Source organism: Planococcus citri, chromosome 4 (assembly GCF_950023065.1).
Source record: "Planococcus citri chromosome 4, ihPlaCitr1.1, whole genome shotgun sequence".
NCBI lineage: Eukaryota > Metazoa > Arthropoda > Insecta > Hemiptera > Pseudococcidae > Planococcus > Planococcus citri.
In genome coordinates, this window is record NC_088680.1 from 59,166,393 (window position 1) to 59,194,191 (window position 27,799).

At 32.5% G+C, this 27,799-nt stretch overlaps 1 protein-coding gene and 1 long non-coding RNA gene across 7 annotated transcripts in view; both read right to left on the minus strand.

Moving 5' to 3' along the window:
• LOC135842710 (uncharacterized) lies at positions 1–27,458 on the minus strand. 6 transcript variants are annotated; one of them, XM_065360296.1, is made up of 3 exons: positions 27,224–27,458; positions 19,967–20,404; positions 1–1,762 (listed from the first exon to the last, which is right to left on the minus strand). In XM_065360296.1, exons 2-3 carry the CDS (start codon positions 20,367–20,369, stop codon positions 1,653–1,655), a joined length of 513 nt encoding a protein of 170 aa, XP_065216368.1. In that variant the 5' UTR covers positions 20,370–20,404; positions 27,224–27,458; the 3' UTR covers positions 1–1,652. The 6 variants fall into 6 exon arrangements, with proteins under 6 accessions (XP_065216368.1, XP_065216369.1, XP_065216370.1 ...); XM_065360297.1 differs by lacking the exon at positions 27,224–27,458 and adding an exon at positions 26,858–27,122; XM_065360298.1 differs by lacking the exon at positions 27,224–27,458 and adding an exon at positions 26,085–26,434.
• Positions 1–27,799, minus strand: part of LOC135843351 (uncharacterized) — a 234,437-nt gene that overhangs the window by 42,942 nt on the left and 163,696 nt on the right. The gene's annotated exons all lie outside the window — the stretch shown is intronic.

Genomic DNA, 27,799 nt, shown 5'->3' on the forward strand with positions numbered 1-27,799 from the left:
TTTAAATGAACTTTTTTAATGATAAAATGTGAAATTTATAATTAAAAATAAAAATATATTGACTAAGATTCTATAAATTTTTTTAAAGTCTAATATATGATCCCTCAGACCATGCATTCACCCATTTAAATTTAAAAACTTATACCCATCAGATATACTATATTTAAAAGCAAAATCCACCATTAAATTTTCCCAGCATCGATCAAGTACTACAAATAGAATACCTAATCGTTCAAAAATGAGAAAATTTAAACGTGGATATTGTAACAAAGCATCATAACGGTTAAAAATATATACGATACAATATAAGTACGACACGATGAGATGTCTGGAGACATTATATTACATCGTATACTTATATTATCAATATACATGCCGGGGAACTGAAACAGGAACTAGTTTGAATGATTTTCTTTAAATTATATATCTTTGGTAAATAGAGAACATTTATTTTCTTCAAACTTCATCGCTTCCTTCTTTTCGTTATTTTTTAATTTGACCAAAAATTTTCAATTTTAAACTCTCTGACATGGTAACATGAATATTTATATAACTCTAACATATTATTTTATCAACTATTCCTCTAACAATCTAAAAAAAAACACACCATTTCATAACCCATTTCTCGCAATAAATCTAATTTATTAAAATTTTACCCTCACCAACGAACCAAGTTGCTATATAAAACAAATAAGCATTAAAAAAAAAAGAAAAACAATTAAAAAAACTAATTCGCGTTTAAACAACTATTTAAAAAAAAAAAAAAAAAAAAAAAAAAAAAAAAAAACGGTTAAAACACTTTACACTAGACTAGCATCAATATTGCATCATTGCATCATTTTTTTAAAAAAACGTTACTACTATCGGCTTTTTTTTTTGCAAAAATATAGGTAATTTTTATTTTATTTTTCCAACGTAGGTTTTTTTCTCGCCAATAAATTCGCTATTACAGAGCACCAATAATGAATCTCTTTCACCCTGAAAACAATATGAGATCAAATGTGAAACTGACAACTGACTGCGAAAGTCATCCTGATACTACTCTACTCGTTGTAAAATATCTTTCGCGTGAAGGGCTAATCCTCTCACATTATATTATTCCGTTTAAAACAATATTAATAAAAATATTAATAAAACATAAGTCTTAAAACATAAACATCCCAAAACAATGTTGACGCTCATAGATTGACGTTTTTTTCATTCAAAAATAACAACAACGATGAGTATACAAAAAAGAGATCAATTTGAAAACAACACTAAATGTAACAACGAGCGTCAACATTCAACTCCCAACGATGAGATGGATTCAAAAGTGACCTTAATTTTAAAAAAAATGGTGATCTAAAATACATACTCGTTAGCTACATCGAATTTCAATCTTATTAGAATATTACATAAGTTGATATTATAAAAAACCATAACTCTAAATATATTTTGAGGCATTTTCGCCTTTCTTTTTTTCCTTTCTAAAATATAATATTATCATAGATACATGATCATTTTGAAAAATAATTATAATATATTCTAACGACTTTTCCCAACTACTAAATGGTTCCCTAAACAATGTAATATATAATTAGTAATGTTAAAAAAATAAAAAAAAGGATATGTTTTGTACTTCAAGAGGTGTGATACTTTTTCGCCTCCCGTTTTCAATCCAGTGGGTCTCCTCCTGTATCTTTAGTCGCTTCTGCATCATCTTCGCTGGTCGAATGGTCTTTCGAATTGGAAGATCTGCGACGTTTCGATGTCTGCCAATATTCTGTAAAATAAAATTGAATTTTATTAGCTAAAATAATTATTAAGTAGCATATTTAAAAAAATAAAATAAAATAGAGAAACAACAGTTGGGTGAGATAATTATTTTATTTTTTTGAATTATGATTATTCGATTTAGAAAATAGTAATGAAGAATTACTGGGCTATTACCGGTGAAAATTAGTAATACGATGGTGAAAAAAATTCACCATCGAGTATCAATTTTACCAATAATAATTTATGTTTAAAAAAAATTGGCTCAACTTTAAACTTTCTTTCTTTCTTCAATTTAAAAAAAAAAAAAAAAAAAAAAAAAGGAGAAGCAACAGTTGATTTAGAAATAACGATGAAAAATTGCCGGGCTATTACCGGTGAAAATTAGTGATACGATGATAAAAAAAATTCACCATCCAGTATCAATTTTACCAATTATAATTCATGTTCAAAAAAAATTGGCTCAATAATACTTTCTTTCTTCCATTTGAAAAAAAAAAAAAAAAAAAAAAAAAAAAAACATTTTACTGAAATGTTTAGATTTTACTTTTTTAAATGAATCATATTTTCACTAAAAAATAATTTCTATTTAAAATTTGATCCTTCCAAAGATTCAGGTCGGGTCGGTATTCTTTATTGTTAGAAAATTATCAGATTTGAAGATACTTTGAAGAAATGACATTTTTGAAACCTTTTAATTCTATTTTGGAAATATTTCAAGATATCTGAGCACATAAAAAAATAAAATTTTCACATTTAAACTACCTTCACCTCTTCTTTTTCATTTTACAGTTGAAAAATGCCTTGAGAAATAATAATTGATCATCAAATTTACATTTTTTATCACAAAATGTTACCTAAGATTTTTAATACGAATTCAGTAATTTTTTTTTAAAAATTATTTTACAATTTATATTGAAATTTATTTTTTATTCAATATTATTTAAACGAATGCATTATTTTTTTAAAATATTTATTTCCTTTGAAATAATTGAAGTAATATTTAGTCGAATTTTATTTATTGAATCACGAATAATTTCACCAAAATCCGTTTAAAATCTGTACAAAATTTCAAAACAAACTTGAATTTTATACTAAAATTCATACTTTTCTCCCACATTATTTCTTTTTTTTTAAACGTTAATTCTTTTCAAATATTTAAAAATCGAACTAAGCAATAGTAAGTAGGTATTATGAATTCAGTAAACATTTGATTTATACCTTGTTAGAAATAAATCAACGTTGAGAAAATTACTCACAATCAGTGTAAAGATAAGAGAGCATTTCTTAATGAACATACTCCCTATAACTAAACTGCATATCTTGTTTAATCATTTACCTTATTATTATGAGTAATTATCTTGTATTTTGAAATAAGTACTACTTGGAAACGTTTAGTTAAATGTTTATCAAAATTTTTGATTCCATAAATCTAATAATAAACCTCTACTACTACGCTTTGAAGTACAAAATTCCGTTTACAATTACTCCTAATTGTACGTATAGATAATCGACAAAAAAAAAACGAGGGAAAAAAAACGATATTTCGTAATAAAAATTTCCAAATATTCGAATAATAGGCATAAACTACTCTTTTTATTAGTAAAATGAGAGATAACCTTTGTAGTTCTCGAGTAATTAAAATCGTTAATTGTTGTATTTTATTACCTTTTTCGGAGAAATGAGACAATAGTTCAAGATGATTGTAAAATATTACACATTTTAGATGAACAAATTCTATATTATATTTGTTTTTTTCGGCGGGAAAGCAGGCAGTTAGCATGAGCAGTTATCGAAAAAGGATAAAATAAATGACTATACTAATAAACATCAGTAACTGATAATGGTTCATGATTTCCGGAAGTGTTGGCTGATAAGTGGCCGGTTTTCTTTTGCAAAAGAATTGAATAGGTTTATTTTTTAAACTAAATTGTCTGTGAAATTTCATTATAAAACCCATTAAAACTTACTTCCAGTTTCATTTGGGTTACCTTTTTAATTAAGTTCAAAGTTTTAAGGTTATATGGTACATTAGGAATGGTCCTCTTTGTGTAATTTGTTTTTTTTTGTGCGTTTTAAATCGATTCATCTCTGCTCTCTCACCTTCTCAAATATCGGTTCGTGTACATTGAGAAAAGCAAGTTTCAAAATCATCTTCTGTTAAAAAATATAAAGTTCACTCGTATTTGCTTCCTCGTTTAGACTAGAATGTTGAAATAGTTGAACTTTATGAGAAATTTGAGTCACGTAGCATGAAATAATAATATTTTATTAATAGTTTAGAGTCGTGTGATTTCAAGAATTTCAATTTTTTTTATAAGATAGAAAAAAAACTGGATGAGATGTTGGAAAAATTTTGAATTTCAACTCAATAAAATGAGACCTATCTTGGCAGCACGTGGATCATTTTAAAATTATTGTACAAATTGAAGAGTATGTTGAATAGACACTGAATGAGAATTTTTCAAACACTTTCACCACCAGTTCACAAACTTCAGTTGACTTTTTAGCACACCTAAATCTTGAAATTCAAAATGTTGAAAAAACATGAAAAATTGTTGTTTTCTTTATCGACTTTTTGGTTTGATTTTCCTTTAAAAATATGATTTTTAGAATTGCGGATGGCATCAATCATAAAACCCGTTTTGAGGTCCCAGAAGTTCATTTTTTTCATCCATTTCACAGTTTTTTTTTTTTCAACAGAACTACAACTACTTACAAAGTTATTTGAATTGAAGACATTTCAACGAAATTCGTTCAAATTCGGTATTTGGGCTTGGTTTGGAGTTGGATAGAAAGGGTTTGAACGGAAATGACCTGGGCTCAAGATCCGCGGGTGTGCAAATTTTCAGGAAGGGGTGGAAAGGGGTGAAAAAATCGAAAAGTCGATATAATAATCAATTCGGATAAAAAATAAAAAATAGTACTGCATATAAAAAAAATCAGCATTCTAGAGCAGTTTGGAGGGGAGAAAACAGGGGTTTTTAAGGTTTTTTTGAGCTTTAAAATCTTCTGGCAGGTCCTTCACTCTCTCCAAATTGATTCAGGAGGCTGAAATTTGGCTTACACATCCGGAAGGTAGCGTAGATGTGCCAGTTTGGGAGTTTTAACTTTCAACATCCCCTGCCACACCTCTTTTACATCGAAAAAATGGTGAATTTTCGCGCCTTTCTTCAACGGTTTTTGATTTTGTGTCATAACTGGAGTTGTTTCCAATTAATCTAGAATATCTGAGAATCGAAAAGGGCAAGAGCCCGAATTTGAGGAATTTGAAATTTTTTAACATGGTTTCTGACATGGTTTTTCAAGACACTATTATTGAAACTGAGGGAGGTTCATCGATATTTTTCAAAATCGAGGAAGCTCGAGCATTTAAGTAGGTAATTAAAATTTTAGGTACCTAGCCTTCGAGTCATTTGTTGGGTCGACTCACCTTTTCAATTTTTTTTTCAATTTCAAATTTTATGGGAATGGCTCGGCGAGAGTTCAAAGTTGAAAATTTTAAATTTTTTAATATTTCAAACTTTATTTAATTTAATTTTGTTTTTGTTCGAGTGATTTTTTGATATTTTTAGCCATTTCATATCATATTACATATTCAAACCATTATAGAAAAATTCAAAGTTCAGTTTTGTAAAATTTAAGAGCTCTCAAAATAATAAGTCATTCCTTCAAAATACAGATAATTTTGTGATTTTCTTCTCAATATGGTATGATTGAGCAATAAATGTAGAACTAGAATTATACGCGACAGTGGGCATCAAAACAATGTATTAAAAAAAAAAATTATAATTTTTCAAAATTTTGTGCTTTAGCCTTTTGCTGGGAGAAGGAGAGGTTAAAAATTGACCTAAAAATTTTGAAATTATTCCTACATCTTGTTGAGGTCGTCTGACTATAAGTAATTTTTTGCAAAGCTTCATCGAATTATTCGAATCTCAAAAAAAAAAAAAAAAAAAAAAATGAGGAACAAAACACCCCAAAGCTGTTTTTTGCACGGTGGAGGGGAGGGAGACTTGATGAAACATTATAAAATATTAGGTGAAAACAAAAAAAGAACCTCTTACGCTTTGCTCCCTTGATAAAAAAAACATGATTTTGAAAGTTTTCTGCTCCAAACGGATTAGAATGATAATTTTTGTTTATTTCAGTGGATAAATTTTCTCTAATATTTAAATTTATTCAAAAAGAAAATTTCATTTTCAAATTTTTCAAAAGAAAAAGGACAGAGTAAAAAATAAATAAATGAAAATAAAAAAGTAGATATTTTGTGATGTTGTCTGAAAAAAGGCTCAATTTCATGAAATTGGTGATGAACTTCATTTCAAATTCCTCGCATAAAAGTAAGAAATTCTCTCTATTTTTGCTCCCAAAATTTCACCAGGGGGCTCTGAAAAACGCCATGGGAGAGGAATTTTGCCCCTAAGCACCCCTCAGACCAAACTAGATTATTTCTTTCGAAAAACTGTGACAAAAAACGTGATCAGAAATTTGGTTAATGGGAATTCAGATACCCTTATTTTTCCAAAGGAGAACATTCACATAGTGAACCGCTTCAACGAAGAGAAGAATTACCTTAAAGCATCTATGGGAGAATCAGGCTTGAAAAGTATCGATTTTATTCAATGAAAAAATGTTTCCAATTGCGCAATATTTCGTTGTAGAATATCACAAGTTTATCAATTTTCAAGTTTGTTTTGTTGTATTTGATTTCACCTTTTTCAATATACATATTACATAGGTACGTCTTATCTTTCGGTTTTCCCCTCTTCTCTACACCGATGGTCAAAGGCCTATTTAGCTGTCTATTATGAAATTTAATTAGATAATAGGTGTTTGAACTTCACACATCATACAAGTACACACGTACCTACAAAAAAAACAGATCCAATATTCTTCCAATTTAAAAAAAACAACAACAACAACATCAACAACACACAATTTGGAGGATGAAGAGCGAGGATCAAATACAAGACGTTCCAGGAATTTCCTGCCAAAATTCAACTGCAATAATAGTACTCGAAATTTTTTCAAAATTGATCGATAAAATTTTAATTCAAAAAATGGTGTAATTTTTTCAATTCGCAGAAAAAATTTGAATCATTTAAATGACTCCATCAATCAATAGTATTCGAGCTATGGACGAGCAAAAAAAGTTATTATGACTCTAAATTTCCGAAACCAAACCTAGGTCAAGGTGTTTCAGGAATTGCCTGCTAAAATTCAACTGCAAATGGTACTAGAAAATTTTTCAGAATTGATCAATAAAATTTCCATGTTTAAAAAGTAGTGTAATTTTTTCAATTCGCAGAAGAAATTTGGATCATTCAAATGACTCTGCCAATCAATAGTATTCGAATGGACGAGCAAAAAAAATTATTATGACTCTAAATTTCCTAAACCTATCTTCATTGGAATTTAAACAAATTTAGGGGATCCCAAAATTGAAATAATTTTGAGTCAAGTTTGTCCCTTTAATTTTGAAGATGGGCAATTTGTCACAATAATATTTTTTTGATGGTCCATTCGAGTACCATAGGCAAGGGACATCGTTCGAATAATCCAAACATCTCATTTATGACGATTTTTTTCAAAACTATTTCATTTTCAGTTTCAAGTTGAATTTTTGTAGCTGATTATTCCTGAAACAACCTGTATTTGAATTTTCAAATCGAGCTTATTACCATCATTAGACAGTACAGAAGACTCAAATGATACAAAACCTCACTTTAAGGACAAAATAATATCATTTTCATCTACCAGGGTGTCCAACAAACCTCTCAGACAAAAAATCATGATTTTTTTTATGACCTATTTTTCACATAGGTACGTATCTACCGAATAAAAATCCCCTCCCCCCCCCCCCAAAAAAAAATTGAAGAACTTGAAACTGCGAGGAAATTGAACAGTGTTGCCATTTTTTACAGGATTTTCAGTTTTTCCATTTTTCTGATTTTTTGAACAAATTTTTCAATTTTTTTTTGGTTTATGGACTTCTTGAATTTTTTTAAGTGTGTTTCGAGCAATATTCATGACTTTTTCATGGCTTCCATGACCATTAGCTATACCCTGTCCAAGTGTCCATACACATCACATTTCATTTATTTTCTGTCGAAAAAAATCTGAGTTGACGGGGGGGGGGGAGGAGGAAACTCTTACATTCAACATCACACATTCAATCAACTTCAACTTTCAACTCGACTGCTTCGTTCAAACAGAACTTAATGTTTACAATTCGGCAGACCTTTTCAAAAGTCGCAACAAGCTCCTTTCACAACACAGTAACCTTTATAAATGGGCTCAGCAACGAAGACGACTGAATAATTTCAAAACTGATTAAATAAATTCGTGTAAACGATACTCAACATAAGACTGGGAAGGCACCGTAAAAAAAAACACACGCGACAGTGTACTTGTTTAGTTGCTACGGTATAGTGCTTATAACAGACACATGCGAATTAAAGCAGTACCCAATTGACGAACAGAATCGTAAATTACCCTATAATGGTGTCTGTGTTCGGCGTTAATTTAATATTCAATTGAAGCTGCATCGTTTTTTTAGAGACTTTCTAACCGCATTGAAAATATTTTTATTAATTTTAATACCGGGCGGAGATTAGAATTAACAACACCATCCAGTCGCTCCTCTCTGCACTTCTGCAGATAGAATTTATAAAAAAATAAGCAGACCAATTTCATTAATCTAATTTGACAAGACGTTCTCAGTCTCAGCAGCATACACTGCAGACTACTCAAACTCACACACACATCCTACATATATGCATATCTCTCAAGATAATATTGCAGAATCCAGCCCAGACGATTAGGTATTTCAATCAAGTCCTATTGACATGTTGCATTAAAGAGAGGAGATACCGTCTCGAGTCTCTTGGTCTACTCTACACGTCTATGGCGATCTTTTTAGCATTTAATAGAGACCAGCAGAGGAGAGTTATAAATGCGAGATGGTCTGCTCCGCGTTCGTCGTCTTATACACATTACGATCGAACGCTGCAATTACCATCATTATATGCCAGTATGCCAAAGTGTACATACGTACTATAGTACCTATAGAAGAGTATTTCATCCCAAGGACGTCCGCTTCTTCATTTTGATAAATTACTGCAAAAACATGGCTGACGGATTTGATGCGCGCGATGCATCTACACATACATAAATGTAATACCGACGAGTAATTTTTATATTCGCCTAATTTATTCGCGATTCTAATATCCTAGGTACACTTAGAGACTCAAACCGCCACAGCCATAGATTTCAAATAGGTAAACTGATCCATTGCCCATCTCCTTCCTACACTTCTAATTGCAGCACACGCGAGCGTTGCAAATACTGCATACAGAATGCTTCTCTTTTATGACGTTATGCTTTACCGCAATGAAAAATTTATACACGTTAATTGCATAATTTAACGATCACAATTTTTTTTGTTGGCCCCGAAAAAGAAATTAAACGCACGCGGAGTCCGGAGTCGTCTCATCCGATGAGCATACGAATGACGCGGATGCATTTCCAAATGGCCTTCGATGCAGACTCATCGACGACGACGCGACAATAAATCCACCTCTCTTCTATCTCTTTCCCTTCTACAATATCTATGGACCAAAGAAAAACACCACATAGAAGTGGAAAAAAAACCATCACCGTTGGCGTTAGCGAGAGGAAGAAGAATACGAATATCTATTCTGCAGAAAATGATATTCGATCGAGGTGCCAGTCTGCCTGCGTATTTCGCGAGTAATAAATATTTTTGCAAGTTGGATCGTCGAAAGGTACCTATATATCTATAGCTATACATGTGTTTTAGGCAATAAATTAATTACCTGTTCGTATCGATTCTCGTCGACAGCGCACGTGAAAGAAAAGAATACGAGATTTATTGTCGTTCGTCAGTTTTAGTTTCGAACTAGGTTTTTTTTCTTCGCCTCCTCTTTTATTCGATTCGTGTATGTACATTGGGCCAAGTTAAGAGAAAAAAAAAATTAATTTCAAGTTTATGAATCATCTTCCACTCCTCAGCCAACATACATAGGTGCAAGTCTCCACACACAGATCACACAGATGCACGAAGGAGGGGAAGAGAGGTTCCTAGGATTGAAAAAAACACCCGTTGTCTAAACCACACAACCTACGAAAAAAAATCTCGACAATTTATAGAGCAAGTTGGGCATTTTTTTCTGCTTCGAGATCGACTGATCGAGGCTAATGGTCGGTTTTACATATGGGATCTTTTTTTTTTTTGGATAGAGACGATGCGAAAAAAAGTCACCCTGGAGGGGAATTTGGTACTTATTTTTGAGGTCTGGGCCTTTCTGAATTTGGCAGGGTCGAATCCAGTTGAAAAAGTAGGAGGAATCGTCTGCCAGATTCCATCTCCAGTCTCCAGAGTTGGGTCATAATTTAGACAACATTGAACTTCAATTTGAGAGATTTTCAGTCCAGGCTGGATTAACTGGCTATTCTCAATGAAAATAGGGGGGGGGGGAATTGCATCCAAACAGTGAAAATTGACAAAACTACGAGTATCATTTCAAGTACATAAATAGAAAAACATCTAGAAATTAATTTCACTCCTCCTTCGTAATTTTCTCTTTCATCTGCTTCCAGAAAACCGCCTCCTTTCAACTTTTCCGCCGATATTTCGCAATATTCCTATCAATTAAGGTAACGACATAATAATTAGTAAGACGAGAGTAAGAGTAAAGTTCATCTTTTGCACTCGTATATATAGGTATAATATTTTAATATGATTAGGTAGTAGGTACTTATCAAAAAGACAGCTATATACTCGTAGTTCTAGACACGTTAGGTTATTATAATTGTATTTAGAACTGGCGAGATATAGATATAAAAACGACCTTAAAATTATTATACTAAAGTGGTTAATCGCGGTGAGAAAAAAGCGGGAAAAAGATATCGTATTTTTATTGGTCAAAATTTCAAGCAATCGGCTTCTCGCTGCTTGGTCGTTTATCTCGCTAGTGCCGCCCATTGAAAATTATTTAGCACTGCCTCATCGTATACTATTTGTATATTCGAATGCGAAAATTGCCCGTCGCCGATCGCCGTGTTTTGCGCGTGTTTCTTCGGCTAACTGTTAGGCTTGAAAAATCGCATCATTTTGGCGCATAGTAAGATGCATCTTGACTATCGAGTTGGGTTCTAGAGGCTGGGTGGATGTTTTGGGGATGTAAATGCGTTTTCTTTCGGGATGTGGCGAAATTCCGAATGTGGATTGGAAAGAGATTGCTGAAAATTATCTCAGGCCTGTGAACTAAACTATAGGTAAATGAGATGTGCTTGATACCAATTTGAAGAAGTGAAATAGAAAATATTTTGGCCTAGGCTTGACAATGACATGGTTCTCAATTTTTAGAAACCTATTATTAGATAATAAATTATTTTCCTGGAATATGAGTGAATTTTTTTAAATATGAAGAGAGTGGTCCAGCAAATATTCAATTCAATTTTTCAAAAAAAAAGCATACCTATACTATTTGAAATGAAAGCAAAAAAATCTGAGGAAATATGGTCCAGAAAGTTTTCAATCCAATTTCTCAAAAAAAATCATACCATTCGAAATGAAAGCCAAAAAATCTGAGAAATGTGGTTCAGAAAATTTTCAATTCAATTTTTCAAAAAATCATACTATTCGAAATGAAAACTAAAAAATCTAAGAAATAAGGCCCAGAAAATTTTCGATTCAATTTTTCAAAAAAAAAATCATACTAGGTATTTGAAATGAAAGCCAAAAAATATGAGAAATTAAAAAATCCAAGTGCTCATCTCGATTTACAGGTATAGATATGTACGTGATTGAACATAATTTGTCAATTTTTTCCAACAAATTTGAAAAGATGAGAAAAAAATTGCGATGAAATTTTGTTTTGCTTCATTCATTTGATATGTTTTTGAAGACTCGAATACGAATTTACCAATTTGTTATCCCCCCCCCCTTTTTGACAAATTTAAAATAATTTTTCGACGACTAACGAGAATTTTATTCCGTTGCTAGGATGTGAATTTTTTATATAAAATTTAAACTACATAAAGCCTTCAATTTTGAAAAGTGAACATTTTACCTGACAATTTTGGTAAATTATGTGAAAAAAAATTAGTGAAATATCAATTCGATTTTTCACTGAAAACCAGCAATACTTTTATTCGAAGTAAGAGCAATTTTTTCCAACTCGACTGCGCCCTAATAGGCCTGTCTTACATTAAGCTTTTTTATGACACGCCATAGTCAGAAAAAATTCTCAGAAGTGGGAGGAAAAATTGAAAACAGGAGACCGGTTCGGGGAATATGTTAATTAAAAATTCAAAAAAGCAAAACCTATCAACTAGATGGGTAATTAATTTAAATTGAAATTTTCAAATTGGAATACAGGATCAGAGAAGCCACGACGAAAGAGGGCAAAGAGGGGTAAGAGGACAGGGCAATTTACCCCAGCATCGATTTCCCGGAGGAAACGAGGAATAAAGGGCCACTTAAAGGGCCACTAGGCCAAGGATAAATGATAAATATCGTATTAATTGTTAAGAGGGAACCATATTTTTCAATATAATGACAAATTTTCAATTCATATTTGAAGCAGACAAGTTTTTTTTTTTTTTTTTTTTTTTTTTTGAAAAATCAATATCTACCCAATAAAATAAAAATTCCAATAAATTTACAAATCAGAAACCATCACTCAAGAGGAGGGGGGGATTTCTCTTCGTTTTAGAGAAATTTTGGCTCACGGGGGGTTTGAAGGTACATGATAGCTAACAGATTTTTTTTTTAAAAAAACCACTACTTTTTCACTACCTTTTTTCAACCAAATTTTCAGAAAACTCTCCACTCGACCCCCCCCCCCTCCTCCCTACATGCAAAGAATAAATTAACAAAGTCAAATTTTCAAACAAATTGAAATGGGAAGCAAATGTACCTGTAAACTGACGTCAGATATTCCAACACTGTTGCCAATTTCATCAAAAATAAACCCTTTTTTCAATGATTTCAAGATTTTTGTTGCACGTTTGAATTTTTTCATTTTTTTACTACTTTTTTGACTAAATTCACTACTTTTTCACTGCCCATGTTTAAAATCACTACTTTTTCATTTCTTTCATAACCTGTTAGATACCCTGGGGTAAGATGCCCATTTCAATCGAATATTCAAAAAAAAATTTAACCTATTTCAATGATTTTCAATAAAATGATGACTTTGAAAAAAAAAATATTCGAAAACATACCTACAATAAATAATAATACTAATATAGGCGAATGTCTAAAATTGACGTAGAACCACTCATTTTATATTCACACAAAATTTCAAGACCATTTTCTCAATTTTTCATTTTTTTCCACTCCTTTTTTGATTTTCCTCCAAGCAATATTTTTAGCAATTAAAAAACACATTTCTAACACTTTAAGTACCCATCCATATTTTTTTCTGTTTGTCAATTTGATTGCAAGTCTCACTCTCATGTACTGATGTACAAATAAGTAATTATCAATAATTGCGAAAAAAATCTACATTGATATGTTTTAATAGATACTGTAGGTATCAACCGATAACATTTGCAAAAAAAAATGAGGTAATCTGGAAAAATATTACATCAGATTTACAACTTTTGCACGTTTTTCATGATGACGATGAGTACGAGTAAGTATGCTACATATTAAATTTACCTATCAACTTGACCACTGCGAATGAAAAATAATTCTAACGAATTTCAATCAAAGACGAGTAAAAATTTTAGAAAATTGCAAATATGCAAAAAAAATCTAAAAAAGGTCAATCAACTTTTTAATTTTTAATCTTTTTTTCATTTCAGCAAGATTGAAGAGAGAGCAAGCAAGAAGAGCGAACACGTCTTTCATCTGGATTCGTCGAAGGATATTTGGATCGTGTGAGAAAAATACACGTGGAGATGGAGACCTTCACTTTTCAGATGAAAGTCATCCAGAAAAAAATTCCAGCTCTGGAGGTGTCTCTGGAGGAGAGATCAAAGAGAAAGAATTTCCAAAAAAAATCGTGGTTTTCCGCCCCAAACCTACCCTGTTTGTACTCTGTTTTGAGAAAAATTGAGCAGTTCCAAAAGGCGGTACCTGTTTGAGATTCTGCATCGACCTATAGGCCATTTCCGTCAAAATTCAAGACTACTTTTAGGGTTCTACCGAACATTTGAAAATTTACAAATCGCTCATTTTTGGGCGAATTTGTATTTTGAAATATATTTTCTGAAACTCGATGGGGGGGGCGCGATTCTGGACCACAAATACGCCAATTTTTGGTCATTATGAACAATTCAAAAAATTCGAAAAAATTCAGATTATGCTTTTTTTAAAAATGCCCTTACCCCTGCACTATCGAGCTCAAAAAATTTCCGAGTAAATTTCAATCAAAATGAAAAGCTTTAATTTGGTCAGAATCCTTTCACCTTTTTTTCGCACACCGCCCTCCATTTCAAAATTGAATAACTTATAGAACATCGAGCAAAACAGCAACAATAAAACGAGACAAAGAAAAATCATCTGAATGCTCGCAAGAGAAAAAAAAATCGACAACGAAGCGAAGAGATGAGAAATGATTTCAAAAACACATAAAATCCCCAAGACATCGAGAAATATCCCTAATTTGAGAACTCGGCGTTTTTTTTTCAAGGGTAGAAGAACTATAAAAAGTAATTCGAATCACTTTCAACCTACGAGTAAAACACATGTTAGTCGGTATTATCGCTGAAATTCGAAACCTTTAATTTTTTCACTGCACAACCCGCTGCACGTTGGTCAGAAAAACAGCTCGGATAAGTCAGATTTCACTCTCGATGCTGATGGCCATATGTTAGGCCATGGGCTATGGCTATATCTTTCAAATCACATCTTTGTCATTTTGCGCTTTGCTTTTCACGCATCGACGATTTATCTTCGAATAATTATCTAAATGTGGGTATTTCTTTATAGTCTGCTTTGCACACTTCCCAACACTTTTGTTCGCGATTAGGCTGACGTTGCCGGATTAATTTGACCACATGTTGATTTTATTACAGTCGACTTCTTTTCAATTTACCCTTGTTTATTACGTTTTCCTCTAGCATGAGTTTGGATGAAACTGGACATTGGTATAAAATCGAACCTATTAATTCAGAAAATTCTTCAACATCAGCAAATTATCATCTGTGTTTTTATCATACGACAATGCGTCAGTTCAAGAAGTACATAGTTTGGTTAGGAAGAGAACACAAAAAAAAGAATTTCAAGCAACAGCAAAACATATTATTTCGACTCGAGAATTTGTTTTGTCAATTTTTCCAGCTAAAAGAAAAAAGTATTCTCAATTATTTCATTTACAACACTAAACCCCCCCCCCCCCATTTCCATAGACAGCTTCGATGACTCCAATACCATCAAACGATATTTGCCCAATTCTTGAACAATCGTAAATAAGTAGGCATAATGTTTATTTTGTCTTTCCATACAGTTTGATTACTCCACCAAACACATGCACTCATATTACTGTTACTTTCAGAAAAATTAGTCGCGTCCTACTGGCACCTCTCTCTCGATCATGCGACTCATTAACATTACACAACATAAACAACACACTTTATCGGCAAATTGTTTTGAAAAACCAACCACAACATTGAACTCATATCATATCATAAGTTTATTAAACTCGCTAATCAGATTTTTGAAATGACGAATTTTTAAATTTTTTCTTCCATTTTTTTTTATCGCAACTCGAGCGTTACATTATTGTTTTTGTGAGTTCGGTCACTTTGAGCCGATAAACGAAATAAAAGAAAAGTCATAATAAGCCGCGATAAACTAGATCCCATTAGCACCACCGATATTGATATCGCGGAAGCTGCGGTTAAATTAGGTCTATAATTTCGAGTCGAAAGCGTACATACAGCTATACATGTCTTTGGTGCGGTTTGCGGATAGGCTGGTTGCTAGGGCCTATCAAGTTGCATATTATGAATGTACGAGTACCGAAAAAAAAAACTCATAAACGATGCCGATGTAATCGATGTGATTTTCCAATTTGTACTTTATACAGGGTGTCCTCAGCGTTGAACGTTTTTCACACTCTCAAATTGAATTTTTTTATCAAAGGATGGATAATACAAGATCCATCCAAGATCGTTTCTGAGAATTTTATTTCAATTTTTTTCACTCAATTTCACATCAAAATTTGAAAACGGATCAAAAAAATAAAAACTCTTCAGATTTTCTCAGATCAAAATTTTCATCATGTCATTAACACGAGTGATAAAATTACTCAGCAACTGAGTAGCCATGTCTTAACACTATCTCAATGTTCCCTAATCATCTCCATTCCTCAGTTTTCTCATACTGATCGACTCTCAAATAACCCTTCTTGATGTGACACAATTTTTCGCAATTTTCAGAAAATTTGAGGGACCATCAATGGAGGGCGTTGGACGAGTCAAATCAAAAAATTAAGTTCATAATTTCGTATTCAGAGCTCCTAAAAACGTAATAAATCATACTTTTATATCACACAACTTTTTCCAGAATTTCTAATCTTTAGCAGAAAAATTCCCCTTAATCTTTCCCAGTTTTACACTCCATTTTCCATGACTTTAATTTGGTGGGGAGGAGCTATACATTTTTTCAAGCCAGAATTTTTTAGGGTCAAAATATTTCTATTTTTGGAGAGAACTAATTAGAAAAAATAAAAAAATAAACGGAAAATTAATTGAGGAAATTAAAATAAAAAACAAAACTGGAAATTTTGGCAAAAAACAGGAGTTTTTGATATGAACAGAAAACAAAACTTTTTATTATGGTAGTCTTTACAAAAAACAGATTTTTTTGACAATTTTGGCAAAAAAAAACAGTATTATTTACTTCAATGGTGGTTTTGAAAAAAATGACTTTTTTGACAATTTTGACAAAAATAGGGCTTTATTTGGCAATTTTGTCAAAAAAAAGGACTTTTAATCAGCGGTTCTGAGAAAAAAAATTTTTTCAACAAAAAAAGAAATTTTCTCACAATTTTAGCAAACATTGGAACTTTTTGACAATTTTGGCCAAAAATTGGGTCTTTTTGAAAACTTTAGCAAAAGCAAGACTTTTATTTGACGGGACCTTCTAGACAAAAAGAGGGACTTTCTCACAATTTTGTCAAAAATTGGGATATTTTAGCAATCTTGGCAACAAATGAAATGTTTTGAAAATTTTGGCAAAAAAACAGGCCTTTTCTGACGGTTATTGAAAAAAAGTACTTCTTTGATTAAAAACTGGGACCTTCTCACCTTTTTGACAAAAAGTGAGAGATTTTTAGACGATTTTGGCATCAAAATTAGGACTTTTTAGTAATTTGGGAAAAATGGGATTTTTTTTGCAATGTTCGCAGTGAAAAAGAAATTTTAGTGCCGGTTAAATAAAAATCAGGACTTTTGAGAATTTTGACAGAAAAAACATGGTTTTGATTCAGCAAAGGACTTTTTTTGATAAAAACGGGGACTTTCTCACAATTTTGACGATTGACAAAAAAAAGGTGAGAGATTTTTGGACGATTTTGGCATCAAAATAGGGACTTTTCTACAACTTTGGCAGAAAATTGGGACATTTTTGACAATTTTGACAGAAAAAACATGATTTTTATTCAGCAAAAAACAGGGAATTTCTTACAATTTTGACATTTGCCAAAAAATGTGAGAGACTTTTTGACGATTTTGGCATCACAATTGGGACTTTTCAGCAATTTTGGCAAGAAATTGGGACTTTTTAGCAATTTGGCAATGTTCCTCCAAAAAAAGAATTTTTAATGCCAGTTGAATAAAAATCGGGACTTTTTGACAATTTTGAATAAAAATGGAATTTTTGGACGATTTTGACAAAAAAAAGAAAAAAGAACATAATTTATGTATTAACCTACTCTGTTTTAAAAAACAGAGCTTTTTTGACGTAAATTCGGACTTTTTGACAAAAACCGACACCTCTTTAACAATTTCAATGAAAAACATACATTTTTGGGTAATTTTAGCAAAGTATTTGGCATTTTTATTGAAATTTTAGGTCTAAAGCAGTATTTTTTTTGCATTATAGTCAAAAACAGGACTTTTATTTGGTATGTAATTAAATTATGAAAAACAGGACCTCCTTGAAAAAACTTGGCACGGTTTGACAAAAAAATGGAACTTTCTGACAAGCTTTTAAAAAAGCAAAATTTTTTGTCAATATTTTTTTTAAATGATTAATTTTTTGGAAATTTTGACAGGACATTGTACATTTTTTGGAAAATTAAGAAAACAAAAACATTATTTTTTAGCATCTTTCTCAAAAGACATTCACTTGACAATTTAGGATAAAAACGAGACTTTTTAAACAGGGAAGGCAAAGTTAATACTTTTAGGATTTTTTGGAGGGCGGGGGGGGGGAAGCAGAGCAGAAATTTCTTAGAAATTTTGGCGTAAAATTAAACATACTGACAATCTTGGCAGAAATGGGACTATCGGACAATTTTGGTAAGAAATGTGGTTTTTCTTACAATTTTAAGAAAAAAAGTTCAGACTTTTCGACAATATTATGACTAGAGCTCGGATTTTTATGATTTGTCATATTTTCATTCATCGCAGAAGATCGCGCATATCCTATGGATTTTTGTGAATCATACAATTCTGAGTAAAATGAGCCCAACTTGTTAGCGCATATTTTGCATATTTTGGGTATAAATGCATATTAATGCATATTTTAGACATTTTAACCGCATATTTGTCATATTTTGGCCATTTTTTCCATTTTTAAGTCATATTTTGGAAATTTTGGCTAAAAAATTCTTTTTTGATAGGTTTTTTCATAAAAAATAGAAAAACTTGAAAAAATGATTTTAAAATTTTTTTCCGCCACGTTGTGGCGATTTGTATGTTAGCCTACATTTGTTTATCAAAAGTGAAATTGGAGACTTTGACCTCTTTTTTTGAATTTCTTAATTTTCTAGCCTTCCCTTCGACTTTGAAATGAAAAATCCTTTCTATAGATACCCATATTGATGTTGCATAAAAGTGCATATTTTGATGGATAAGGGCATATTTTGTCATAATTTGATCAAAATAAATGCATATTTTATGCGCATAAAATGATTTTTTCAGCGCATAAAAATCCGAGCTCTAATTATGACAAAACAGTATTTGTTGGCAATTTTGAAGAAAAAACAAGACTTCTTGATTAATCAAGGTATTGTTTTTCAAAATAAGAAACTTTCAAACAAAGTTCTGCTTTAGGAAGATAGGGATGACTGCAATGAAGGCTTCTGAGGTCAGTTTCTTGCTAAAATCATCACACATTCACTTCAATGAGGTTTTCCTCATAACCATCAAACATTTCTCTACCTCTGCTGAACTCCAGATTTGACCACTTAAAACCTCCATCTCTCCTCTCTATCTCCTCAAGTCGAACCATCAGTCTTCTACGATTTGTTTTCACCAGCTCCTCAAATTCCAACACGGGGGTCTCTCTTCACACTTTAAGATACAGTTTTCTGATACCCAACTCTTACAGACGTTTAATAGGACACCCTGTATACCATAGAATTGTTTTTTCCACAACTTTTTAGGCCAGTTTTCTATTCTGTACAGACTGGCCTACGTTTCCAGTCTGTACATCGCATCGGTGCGCAAGATGGATATATTTATTTTCTACACAACGTGTATAGGCTAGTTCGATAATAGTAATTACAATCATTGGTCGGTGTGGCGTTGCAGAGGGCATAAAACAAGTCAATTTGATTTACTACCATTCACCAATCCTTGTCTAGGTACCGAATTAAAATTCCTATCTCGGATCTGCCGGCTTCGTCTGCGACGATTAAATTACGCTGCTGGTCTTACACACTATACGAGAAATCAGTGTATACAAATAACACGATCTCCGGTCTCTCTACACACATACGGAGGTAAAGGGTGTAAACTTATTATATCGGGAACTGGTTTCTCCATATATTTTTTTCTCCACTACATTTATGTATACCTACAATACCTATACGTAGGTATACAGTATACACATTAACGTATCCTATATCGATTTAGTTCTTCCTCCACCCTGCTGTTTGCCTGAATTTAGGTATACCTAAGTCATAGTCATAAAAGGACTAAGAATATGATAATTTTCGGTAGCCACCGTATACCGTCGAATCGATCAAAATACTATATCACGCTACTGAGATACTCGTCTTACCTGAAAGAGTTGGTTCTGCTATTTCTATCGGCACGAAAACATTATTGCCAGGCGGCCTGTCTTGCTCTGTTAGAACTTTGGGCTGAAATTTCGCGTTCGACTCGACTTTCTTGTCTTCTCGTTTATCGTCGTTGGCCGTATCGAATTTTGGAAATATATCATCTTTTTCGGCACCATCGGGTATCTCGGAGAGGTCGTATTTTTCGTACACCTTTTTGGTCTCTTTCATCTGCGCTATTTCGAGCTGCAGTAAGAACTCGTCGGTTTCAGCTCGGCTCGGCTCATCGAATAGGCATACAGGTCTAACTTCGTGACGCCTTTTGGCACGGATGTATCTCTCGACGAAGGATTCGTTGTTCATTTTTTCTGCTCTAAGTCTTGGAACGCGTTTGACCGTCACCATTTTAATTCCATCGATTTTTCCGACTTGGTACCTTTCTGTATGATAAACAGAAACATGAGTCAGATCACAGGGTAGAGATTTTAGCCTAAAATTGTACCTATCTAATCTTAAGCGTATAACGATTGATGTTTGAAATTGGCCAGAAATCGTATTATCGGTGAGAAATTGAGAATTTTCGACTCAATTTCGAAAATAAGTACTCGAAAGAAGATATTTTTTTGAACTTTTTCAAAGGATCGGAATCGAAATTTTTAGGAATTAGGTACAATGAATAGCATAGGTATGATTTTATAAAAAAAAAACAAGTCACACGAATTGAAAGAAAACAATATTCTACACGACGTGATTTGAATTTTTGAAGACAACGAATGTAAGACATTTTTTCATCTTCCATATTTTTTAAAATAAGTATACAGCTTAAGTAATCGAAATGTATTAAAATTGCATACTTGGGTGAAACCCGATTATTAAGCAAATGAAATGATTGAAAATAACTGAATAGCAGAACTGCATACATTAAATATTTTAGTACTCGAAATGTTAGTATTTGAATCATAATTTGAAGTGTGCGATTTATTCGGTATTGTCGATTTAAAAAAAAAAAAAATAACGAGTTCGATGGAGCGGTTTCCAGCTACCCACTTGAGCTTGGCAAACAAATTTTATACTAGTATTTACCTACTATCAAAGGAAGAAGACCACGAGGGAGGGGACTTGTCTGAATGTCAAGGAATAGAGAGAAAGAGACAATACCTATCAGAGCATTCAAAAGTGAAAAAACTTGCATTCATTTTACTTATGAATGTTCGTGATGACATTTTCAACTTTTTCTTCCCTTACGACAGGTTTTGAAAAACTTTAATTTTCAAACCGAATGTGCATATCAGATTTATTCATAAGATGCAGGAGTAGGTTCCTCAACAGGGTGAGATTAGACGGTCGCCTAGGCCGGAAAAAATGAAGGACGGAAATTTTTTTAGAAAAAATGATGGAAGAAATTTCGTGGTTTCTCATAAAGTCTTTGAAATTGAAAAAATACTGACAAGAATCAATTTGGCGAATTAAATTTTTTAGATGCAGGTAGCCTATCATTTCTTTTCAATCACACAGGTCGTTCAAAAATACACCATCTGGTCAAATTTTAACAGTTAAATTCAATTTTTTGATTTTTGATAAATTTTTGAAAAATTCAAATTGTCCACAGGTGAAAATATTCTGTGAAAAATATCAGAATTAGATGAAATTGAGTCCAAATAATTCGAGATGATTTCAAGACCTTTTAGAGTCTCCATCGGTAGATTTTTCAACCGTCAAGTTTTGAAAATATTATTGAAAAAAAATGACAATAAAATTCAGAATTTTTTCAAACGTAACGTGGGAAGAAATAAAAATCAGCTTGGGGCTGTAAAAGGGCTCAAAACCACCACCGATCAATTTGAAAAATAAAAAATGACGTAGATGTCGGAACGAAATTTCAGCTTTCTTATTCTGAATTTCATCAGATTTTGACTTTTCCATATAAAAATTTAGGCAATTTGAAATGTTGAAATATGTACCTATTCACCAAAATTTGAAAATGAAATTCAAGCACTGAAATTCATCTGGGTGGAAGATGCTGATTTTCAAGACACATACCATGTCACGCTGATTTTTGAAAACTAAAAAATCAAGATAAAGTTTTCACATAATGTTGGACTTTCAAAAAATGTTTAAAAAGTGACCATTTTTTAATATTTCTATGTCACCAACGTTACTTTAATTGATACTCGATATGAAACGCCAATATTTTGTCAGACTTTTTTGATAACTTGGAAAATTAAGGAGCTTCATGGAAAAAGGGCCTTTGTCAATTTTTTTCACTGATTTTTTACAAGTTCAAGAGGACTAAAAAAAATTTTTTCTATAAGCAAACATTTTCCAATTTGTTTTTTTTTCAAGGAAGAACACTTCACTAATTTTAAATATATTCAGAATTGTAAAAATAAAAAAACTAAAACAAAAAAAATTGACTAAGGCCTCTTTTCCATGGAACCCCCCTCCCCCCAAAAAATTGACATGAAGCGGAAAACATATCCATGATTTAAAATTTTCCTCTCAGAGGAAACTTCACCCCATTTTTAGTATGCTTTTAGCACTGTTTATTTTATTCAAAAAATCGTAAGATGGCAGGGATGCTTTTTGTGATGATGGAAGTGAGGGAGAAGGGTTGGAGAGGACGACAAAAATGTTCGTCTAGAGCAGAAAATACTTGAACCCAATCCTGATTCAGATATAATGCAAATGTTTCAAAAACAAATGATCAAAATTTAAAATTGAATTTATACCTAAATTTAAGATCTGTGAACAATTTTTTCCAAATTTTGAAGAAAATCTAAAATTTTCAAAGAAATTCTGAAATAATTTTCATGAACAAAGAAATTGAATACAGATTCACAATGCTTCCAAAACAACTGCAAGAAAGAGGGTTTCAAGCAAAATTTCCATTTTTCCAAAAATATTTTCAAAAATCCTCCAGAAAACCACTAAGAGTGAATTTTCAAGAACTTTTAATTCATAATTCTGAGAAATTCTTCAGCTAAAAATCGACTTTGGAAGTTTCTAGAAATGATTTAGAACCAAAAAAAGTAAAAGCAAGGCGTTTTTTTTACAATTCAGTGAAAAATTCAAATTTAAAAAATAAATACCAACAGTCAAAAAATAAATAAAAAAACCTAATTCGATACTTTTTTTTCAAAACCTACATAATGCAGTAACCAAGGGGGTGGGGGAAAACCCCGTCGTTTATTGCTCATATTGAATCAAATTTTCGAACAATTTTTCCTCAAGCAATAATTTTTTTTAAATTTTTATAAAATAATTGAGTAATTCAAGAAATTTTTAGAAAACTATTTCAATTGCCCTGCCCCTCGAAAAATCCAGGCTACTGTGCTGAATACTCAATTTATAATAACACTTCAGATGCCTTCTTGAAAATGGAAATTTTGCAGGAAAAATAGACAAGGAGGGGAGGGGGGGAGGTAAGCACAATTTAAAATTTCAACGTCCCATCCCCCTCACTCAATAAAATCAAACTCAAATCTTAACAAATTCAGCCTAAACTCGAGAAAATTTTTCAGGAACATTCAAAAATTAACAGGAAAATAAGAAGTAAATTTGAAAATGAACAACGCAAACAAGTGTGCCAATTTTTCAGACAATCCGACTGTTTCGAAAACAAACGATCTATTTACATATGTAGATTAAAAAAAAAAAAAATCACTCAAAATTTCGAACTCAAGATCGTCAGTTTTCCTCCAGAAATATCGTGGGTTGGAAGGGGGAGGGGGGGGGTCTAAAACTAACGAATCGAAGTAAAAATAGTCGAAAATCACCACAAAAACATAAATTAATTCAGTGTGATTCTTGAAAACCAAAATTCATTTGAAACCTAACCAAAAAATGTGAGCGAAAACTAAAAGAAAAAGCATACGAAACAAAATTCCGATACAGGCAGATAAAAAATGTTCATAAAAAACAATATCATTCGAAAAATTGAAACACCTTTCGCAAATGAAATACTCCCACAACAAGAAAACTCCATTCAAAAAATACCTCTCATTCTGTTTTACCTTCCTTTCTAGAAAAAAACTTCTATGTAAGTACATACAACTCTACACGAAAAATTGCCATAAAATTTCACACACAAAAAAATAACAATATCATCTCATCCATAGTATAGGCACAATAGATGCCACATCGCTCCAAAAATTAAGAATATTTCAACTCATAAACTTCGAACGATGAAATGAAAGTACGTGTTAGCCTAATGTAATAATAAAGCTAAAACAGAACCGTACTGCGCACTTTACTCGACCTCCTGTCGCGAACTATCACATATGGTTTAACGAAAAAGGAATCGTATGAGCTAAAAATGTAACTTTTACAAAAAATAAACAAAATGTACCATTGTACCTATACCTAATTCAAGAATTTTTTTAACATTGTCCAAAATTCATTAGGTATTCAATAAAAATCACTTGGTGAGGGAAAATTTTCCAATTCTTAATACCATTTGAACGATAAGTCCTAAAATACGTAGGCCTAGGCCTAGAATCTAACGAATTCCTACCCAATCATTCCAAGCCTATACTCAGTTGAAAAAACGATCAAATACCGAAAACTCAATAGTTGTCTAACTACATATTTATCATTCAAGGCATCATTTTGTAAGAAAATCTTACGTTTGCTAGTTCAAAATAACTTCTATACTTGAATCAAAATAAAACCATTAAAAATTTGAGCAATTTTCTCTAGACAATTGAAAAAAAGCAAAAAAATTTTTTTACAAATTTGATTTTAAAATTTTTTTTGGGCGGAATTTTTTTTTCAAATTTGATTTTTTTCAACTTCAATGGCAATACTGAGAGCTTTCATTATAGCAACGATTTAAAGGCAAATTCAAGCAAAAAACTAACTTTCTCAGGCCCTCATCATCCAAAAAAATCAAAAATTCGCAGCAAAATTTCGTTCAATTCTAAGCAACATCCTTCCCCCTTCCCTCCTTATCCTCTCGAATTCCCCACAAACAAAACCTCACTAAACCTAAACCCTTTCAACTTTCCATTTCATCTTACCCAAGCACGAAATCTCAAACTCAACCTCACCACTCGCACCATCTCACGTAAAACTCACAAACCTAACAAAAATCACACCTTCCTCACTTCCCCTCCCGTCCTTCTTCACATTCACATCATCACCTCGCTCGTTACAATCACTTAGGTACAAAATAAACGCTCCCGAGTCGAGTTTCGTTCATCGTTCGAATAATAATACATTTTAAAAAAAAATGCACACACATCCATTTCCTGAAATCGGCTCATTAAACACACAATCCACCACCAGGCACCAGCAGGCAGAAGCAAATCTTCAAGATGTTAACTGGGTCAATAAACAAGGTACACGAACATGTTGTAAATGGGGTTGCTCCTTCATCCTTGCCTTGCCTTGCGTTGCAAATCTGATCGCGAAGGGTGCCGACTGCCGAACACCTGTGCCCCTTTTCCGTTCCTTATATACGGTTTATTTAAAATTAAAATTACAATACAGCAGAAAAGAACCCCTCTCGTGTACCTGTCGACTTACATAATAATGTAAGTATGTACTTCTTCTATAGGCATAATTCATTCAGCAACAAAAAAACACACACACCTCCTCCGATATACATATGTTATCACGATTCTTCAATTTCATCAAAATTCGCAAACAAACGAAAAAATTCACTTGAGGGATAAAAATTTCACTACGTTAATTTCCGACGCAATATCAAAATGGTGTCTCGTGTAACAATTTCGCAACAAAATACGCGCGCAAAGATGATCCCGAATTAATCCGCAGTCCGCACCATCGTAAGTAAGCACAAAATTTACACTTAAATATTCACCTCGAGATTTCAATTCAAATAAGTAAGTATAAACATATTAGAGAAAAAAAAATAGAGAGAATAAAAAACCGCACACGATCGTATTCGAAATATACGTACGCAAATCTGCATTTAAAAATAGGCTAACTTTCATTTACTACAAGACTGTCTTCGTGAAATCGAGTGTAACTTAAGGCTTGAAATATGGAGGGGAGAGCTAGTAAAAAGAAAATTGACTAATTGCGCAAATATGGCGGAATCATTATACAACAACAACTAAAGCTAAGTACGATTTGCGAGAGAAGAAAAATTCTCACCATTTGGATCATTTTTTCGTCAGTTTTTCAAAAATTAAATTACACGATAATTTAATTGAAATATACAAACTCTTTGGTATAAAAAGAAGAAAAAAATTACACAACGCGAATGGAGGAGCAAACGGTGAATTTCTTTCTGCGATTCGGATGGTAAAAAAATTCCAAAATTTGCGACCAAAAATCGCTATAGTTGGAGTGAAATTAAAATCGAAATAAATTTCGAGATGTAATTTTTCACTATTAACCTTGTTCTTTAACCGGAATATAAAAAAACTAATCTTTTCACAATTAAGATCGTCGAAATCGCGAGTACCACACGAATTCGTCACCGCCAAATACACGAGCAGACTACGCGGCTACGAGTTTGAATAAATAATCAACCCTATTATTTATTATATGTATTATCGTTTCCTCGTGTAATGATTAATCATAATACCTACAGCATACGTTATTAGATAAGATTCATAACAACGATGACTAAAAGGGTTACACCCAAATATCAAAATTCGTGATTTTTTCATCGCGTAAAAATCAAATCTGCTGTTTAAAAAATCACACCACTAAATTAAAGATCACATTTCGTTCCAAAAAAATCATAAAATAAATCGACAAGACCAAAACTTAAAAAAAAAACCCCAGAAAGATGAAGAAACACCAAAAAAACACATCGAAAAAACACACACACACACACACACACGTAGGTATCTCTATTACGACGTAGAATAAAAAACAGCAGCGAAAAAAAAATGCGCTGAAAAAAAAACACAACGTACCATTTGAAAATACAATTTAAGCCAAAATGACCAATTTTTTCACAAATTCGTCTTAAATATCGAAAATTTCACCATTTTTTCGGAAAAAAATTACGCGACGAATCACAGCACTCGAGAAATGCACCCAAAATCGAGTACAAAAGTTACTCTGGTAAAAAGAGCCAATTTCGGCTTAATAAATCCGACTCTAGCACCGTATACGATTCCATCGCGAAAACAAATAACCGCCGACATTGTGTATATAAAAAGAAAAAATTTAAGAATTTAAAATTTTTCAAACATCAACGGTTCTGGCGGCAGTGTTACTCGTTGGTTAAACGAAAATAACCATAGTAATAGTAATAAGAGAGTACAAGTTGTACTTACCTTCGGCGTATGATGTTGTGATTTAATGTACGAGTCGTCTCTATGTATACCTTCCTACACGGCTATATGTACTTAAGAGTGATAATCCTACGATGTCGAATGCGAGATGATGACTTGATACATAAACGCATTTGTATATTAGGAAATTTTTTCTTCCTCTAAATGAATAGTATAGTACTAAAAACACCCGCCTAAATCATTATCACACCCGCCGCGCACACGATTGATAAGTAATTTAAAAATTTAAATCTGTAACGGTCATTCAGGCAACGCGGCATCTAGCGTACGTGCCGCGAAACACACGCACACGCGGTATCGTTCCGTGTGTGTTGTACCGTGTACGTGTACAATATCGCCCTCTGTGATTCGTGATTTGTACCGGGATTTCTCTGTGTGTTTGTGAGCGTATCGGTGGGCAGCGCGGAGTAAGGCGCAGGGGTACCAGGCCGATACGTACAGGAGGGGAATGGAGGGGAATTTTTCAAGCGAACAGGGGAAATATACAGTGCAGTAGTATCTGTATGGTATATTGCGCCAGTGCTAGGCTATCTTGAGGATTGGTGGATTGAACCTGGC